This window comes from Pistacia vera, unplaced genomic scaffold (genome assembly GCF_008641045.1).
Source record: "Pistacia vera cultivar Batoury unplaced genomic scaffold, PisVer_v2 Contig108, whole genome shotgun sequence".
Lineage (NCBI taxonomy): Eukaryota > Viridiplantae > Streptophyta > Magnoliopsida > Sapindales > Anacardiaceae > Pistacia > Pistacia vera.
Genome location: NW_022195115.1, coordinates 355,579 through 361,578, shown reverse-complemented (window position 1 = coordinate 361,578; position 6,000 = coordinate 355,579). Strand labels below are relative to the sequence as shown.

General features: G+C 34.6%; 1 protein-coding gene across 1 annotated transcript; it reads left to right on the top strand.

The window, feature by feature from the left end:
* Window positions 1-228: 228 nt before the first annotated feature.
* LOC116133466 lies at window positions 229-4,559 on the top strand. Its single transcript, XM_031419174.1, has 7 exons — window positions 229-302; window positions 1,094-1,347; window positions 2,058-2,171; window positions 2,371-2,413; window positions 3,370-3,938; window positions 4,025-4,145; window positions 4,248-4,559. Exons 1-5 carry the CDS (start codon window positions 275-277, stop codon window positions 3,918-3,920), a joined length of 990 nt encoding a protein of 329 aa, XP_031275034.1. The 5' UTR covers window positions 229-274; the 3' UTR covers window positions 3,921-3,938; window positions 4,025-4,145; window positions 4,248-4,559.
* The last annotated feature ends 1,441 nt before the right edge of the window (window positions 4,560-6,000 follow it).

Genomic DNA, 6,000 nt, shown 5'->3' with positions numbered 1-6,000 from the left:
ACACCCACTCTGGTGTTTTGGTAATGAAATGTCTTCTTCATTTTGGTTTGAAGGTTGTTTCTTTAATTTATACATTTTTCTTTTATTAATTCCTTTGACTGTCAATTCTGTAGTTTCTGTCCTTGCATAGTGTTATTAATTTGATGAAGCTCACAATTTTTATTATTACTTTAATAAATATGCCTGATCTTTTTCTTTTCATTGTTACTTTAATAAGTATGTCTTTGATCAGATAAAGGAGATTGGTCGGAGGAAAAAGGAGATAGTGCATGCCATGGAATATTATGATTTTCCAGATGAAAGTAAGTAATATCTCTTTGTTAGTGCGCTTTATGCTACTGCTATTTGTTCTCTTCTCTTCTTTTTGTTGCTATGTATTTTGGTCTGGAGAGTGAATGTATTGGCTTTTTAACTAAATTTTAGTTGTAACCATACAGAAATAATTTTACACTGGCTTTCTCAATTTTAAAGCTAATGATGGATACTATTATTCAATATTGTTCACTTATGATTGTTTTGTTAGTGAATTTTGGTCCAAGAAGTTTATTGTCGACAAAACCAAACAAATTATTAATGAAAAAGAAAGGAGGGAGAAAAACAAATATATAGACATAAGAGAAAATATAAACGGCACAATTATGTATAAGATGATGTATAATAAATTCAAAATGTACCAAAAAGAGGGTGCACTTAACCTTTGTAGAAGAGATGCAAATTAATTGTAAAGAACTATTTCAAGCAACACATAAGAGATAAGGTTTGTAAGACAATAATGTTGATTGTTTTGGAAGATATAATTTTAATTAAGAAAATAGTAAATTTGGTGTGTATGAAAAGCTGCAAGGGCAAGGTGCATTTAATTTTACTTTTCCTATTTTATAACATATTTATTTTTCAAAAGTTAGACTGAGTTAAGATTGTTTGGGTTCATTCAGCTTTACTTTTTATTTTGTAATTTTTTTTAAAACTTGGTATGGGCCCTACCTCATTTGCCTTGTGCTCTCATTGCACGAGATATTGTGGTGATGCTTTTTAGTCGACTTTTTATTCTTATTTTTGGTCATTTTGTTAGTTGACATGTGCATATTTACAGAAATACAATGGACAAAGTTATATCAGAAGCCCTCTTCTAGTGGTAAATCGACGGTGATAAAAAGGCAATTAATGGTTCGCCCTCACTTTCCTCCTGTGTATCGTGAATGTCAAAGGCCTGATCTCAATACCATTTCAGAAGTAGTAGTCATTGTCAGAGATGTATGGAAGGTGGGAGATTTGGTTGATTGGTGGGCTGATAATTGTTATTGGTCTGCTAGGATAACGAAAATATTAGGGGACGGGAAGGCCCGGGTAATAATGATTTTCGTTTTTGCTTCTTTTAAATAAATCTAGATACCTTTTATCATTTATGAGGTGGTTTATTGATAACAAAGTTTCCGAATTTTCCTTTCCAAGTGTTTTTAGAACTACTAGTCAATTCCTGATAAAAGTCTTCAAAATTAAGTTTGACTTCTCTTGGAAGGAAAGGTTAGGAGTCATGAATTTTGAAATGCTCAATATTATTGGTGTCAATTAATTTTGGAAGAAGTGTTCAGTCCTAAAATGATAGGCTTCTGCAATAATAGTAGAACATATGTAGTAGGTCTTAACTCTTAACTATTGGTTTAGAATTGAGAACATGTAAAAAGATGGTTTAGGCCTTTTGAAATTCTCCAAGTTGATCTGCAACAAGTGAGGCAAAACTAGTATATGTCTTGACAATGCTAGACTATGTTTTTGATATGAACCTTTTTAAGTCATCCTGTATTCACTTTTTTTCGAAGGAACTGTAGTAGAAATAGTGAAAAAACTTTCATTTAGTAAGTCCAATTTCAGAATCCTTATTTTTTGTGGATGGGAATTTATTCTTGACCCCGCGTACCACACCGCGCTTGGTTTATTGTTATTTTGGGTTTAAATTTAAACATTACTTTGATGATTACTTATTGGTTCAGACTTTTTGTATCCATTCATTTTGTCTCTCAGTAGAAATCTTATCAGTGTATCTTTTATTTTTATAGATTGATTTGCCACAACCTCCTCTGGGTGAGGGATCATCCTATGAAGTTTCCTGCAGCGACCTACGCCCATCCTTGGATTGGTCTCCGAATGATGGCTGGACTGTTCCTATTCCTGTGAGGTTCCCTTATATTTAATATTATTTGTGACTGAATGCATATTTCGTTTTTCTTCTGTTTAGGACATATTGCTTTTTAAACCTTGTTGCAAAGCTTTCATGACACTTATTTCTTCCTCTTTTAAATTGGGGATCCCTATATATTTTTGCTTTTAACTGTAGTTGCTTATTATTTTGCAATGCTTTTGCTGTTGCAGGAGAGAGAAGGCTGTGCTCGGTTAATCAAGCCTGTGAATCAAGGTAAGAGTGCTGCAACAATCAACATTTATCTGCTTCTTGTTTGAAAGAAGAATATCCTAGCTTGGGTTTTTTTTTCTTCTTTTCCCAATGTTTGAAATTACTTTTGGTTGAAAGGGTTAAACATCTTGTTCTAAGAATGCTGGTGAAGTTTTTTATTTATTTTAATTCATTCTATCTAACTTCAGATTTCCTAACTCTATATAGCACTGACATTAGGTGCTGGAGAATTTTTACCTTTATGATTTGCAATGATACATTCAAACCCCAATCTAGTGGGAAATGGTTGATTAATCTGTTGTTAGTTGGAATTGAGTAGCTGGCAGTATCCTTATCAGAAAATTGTTGTTGACTGATCTGGAGATTTAAGAGCATAACTGAATGATCTTTTGAAGGACTTAACAGCTTGAAATTTAGCTGGCAGGAGGAACACTGACCTGGACTCGGGTTTATTTCATAAAAAAAAAGGTTCAAGTTTGCTCAAGACTATTAGTGGAAAAACCTCTCTCTACTTTCTTTGGGTGTTGGGAGAGGTGATTCTTGACACTGAAATTATGAAAATGTGGGTTAATGCCTTCAAAACATTCAAAGGTATGCCCCTTAAAGTTAATCAGTAATGAAATGCTTATCAAGGGTCAGTTTCCTATGTGCTAGATGTTGACAAGTAGTTTTAACTTCCAATTTTAAAGGCATGACTGTATATTATTTTACATTTAGGTAAAAATGTTTCATTAAATGAATTATTTAATGAGGTTAACCTGTCTTCCGACTACAAGCAAGGCTATAATTTGATTTAATCACAAGCTTGATGTTGAATTTTAATGAGTCACAAGTTGGTTCGACCATGTCAGGTTTTATTTTGGATGCTACCATCATATTTACTTTGGTCGCTGTGCTTCTTGATACTTTGAATAGGTAATAGATGAGCTTGCTTAACAAGGGAATCATTATGGCTGCAGGAGGCTTGGTAAAGTCGATTGCCCATTCTGTTGATGAAGTGAGAAAGGATGCTCAGACAACAGCTGAAGGGTCAACTGATTTTAATGCGTCATTCTCTTCTCATGTTTCAGCTAGTTCACTACCCCCTATAGAAATATCAGAAAGACTTGCGAAGCGACCTTTTGGTCCTCCTGCATGCCAGGAAATTCGTACACTGGAAAAAAAGATGGGCTTTGATGTGTTAGATGCTGGTAATGGAAAATCTAGTTATTCAGATAGTGTGTCAAGTTCACATGTTCGAGATGCAACGGCTGAAATGGCAGGAACTGCTGCTGAGAAAGACAGTTGTCAGAATAGTGGATCATCAAAGAAGGCAAGAAATGATGGAACCATTCCTTTAAATTCTTTGTGTTCTGATACAATAGAAGCAGCAATCTTAGATTTGGAGGAGCTTGTAAACCGGGTGAAATGGATTAAGGGTATTTTACAGATGAGGAATAATCCTCCATTAAATGCTCTGCGGCCTTCATGGAAATTTTTGGAACATTGTTCATCGTCATCACCAAAATGATTCCCTTCTCACAGAAAGGTGAATTCACATGAATTATTGTTACTTTTGGTTATAAGAAAAAATTTCATCAAGCAAAACTTATGTCTTAATGAATTTCATCATAGAAATTGCGCTAGTGTCGAGGCTACGTTGAATCTACAGTCAAGCTGGGACGTGCAATGCCTGCATATAATTATACTGACTTCTCACTACCACACATCTTAGAGGGGAAACTAATTTAGCAGAGTAAGCTTTCCAGCTTAATTTACTTTGCGGTAAAAAATTATTAGTTCGATTCATTCGTAGCCAGGGATTTATTTGCTTTCAAATTGTATAATGTTTTGTTAGGGAAGGATTGTGATGGAAGTATCAATTCCTGAAGATGTATACCCTTACAGTGCGAGCTGTCAGATCTGGTGATTTGTTTTCGTTGGATTGAACATAGCGTCTATCTTTTGCCTGCTATTGCTGCCGCTCCGTATTGTTCTGCAAACCTCTAAGAAAATTCAGAGTTAGGGGAGGGTTACTTTTAATATTCAAATACATGAATATACATTTTGTGTATATAATCCTTTCAAATTTTATATTTTTGGCGAAAGCATGGTCTTATAACAAGCTTTTTGGATTCCATATTTTACTTTTAGTTGTCCTATTTACAATTAAATTTGGCAGGGATCATCCTATAATATGATATGTTTTTAGTTGGATGGATTAGAGGTAAGCCCAGTTATCGAAAGGATTTTTGAAAGTGATTAAATTGGATTTTGAAATTGTGTTTTTATGATTAAAAGTATTCTAAAGTGATGGAATTTCAATCAATGCAAGATAATAATCATGTTTTTTTTTTTTTCAAATTTTCTTTTGTTTGATTTTTTCCATCTCTATTTTCTTGGTGAAAGAGAAATCATGGAAAAGGTTGATACCAAACAAATTTTTGAAAAGAAAATATATTGTTAAATGAATGCATTTATATTTAAATTTAGATAAAGAAATAAAATAAAACGATGTAAGAAGAAAATATCAGATGGAAGGGAATATAATAATTGTGAAGCATATTTTTAAAATCAATAATTTTATATATATTAGAAAATGGGGGTGGTCGAGAGGAGTGGACAACAGTAACCGCGACAATCAACACCAATCAGGTGCAGGCAGCACACCAACAATCCTCTCAAGGGGCAATTGCGTCAACATGGGAATCACACGCGCTGTGCATCAACGTTTCTTTTATAACCGCACGGGGGAAACATCGGATAAAGACCCCGCAATGTCCCCTTGGGGGAAAGGTTTAGGGTTTAAAGGGGCGCGTGCTTCCCCGCCCTCCACCCCCAGATATGCCACATTGGCAATCTCTTTTGACTTATAAATGTCACCAAAATGGTATGTATTGCCAATGTGGGATTCCAGACGAAGAGGGTGCTGTAAGCTTTAAAGGTTTGTACAGAGAGATCATCGAAAAGTTAATCTAACTGTTTTATATTCTACCCAGATTAATAAATAACAATGGGCTAATGGCTGATATTCTCTTTTGTTAATAGAATTAGGGCTGCTAGGCTGCCATTGGCCCCCCCTGGCTTTTAGCTTAAATATATGTTTTCATTTCGTTTTGGTAACTTCCTCTTATGGGATTGGGCCGATTGCACTTCACACAATATTTAACTCTTTCCTCAAAGATTGCTTCCTTTTGTTGGGACATGCTAACACTATGTCTAACCTAAATCTTACACTTTATTTATTTTCGGCTGCTAAAAGTTAAACCAAACCAAGTCTAACTTTTCTTTTTGGCTTGTTCATCAGTTTTTACGACATTCATAATTGTCAAATTACACTCTCAGTCAATTGAGTGGTACCCAAGGCAAAACAGTAACCGGCGAGTCAATTGAGTGATACCCAAGGCAAAACAGTAAACGGCGAGTCAATTGAGTGATACCCAAGGCAAAAAAGTAAACGGCGAGGGCATGCAATACAATCAGTACAGCATTACTATGACCGAAAATCAAATTAAATCTTAATTTTTTTTAATCTAAGGTGTTCAGATCAGATTACACGTACCTCGATTAATGATTGGGAGAGACTAATGCAACAAACCACTGCCACTATC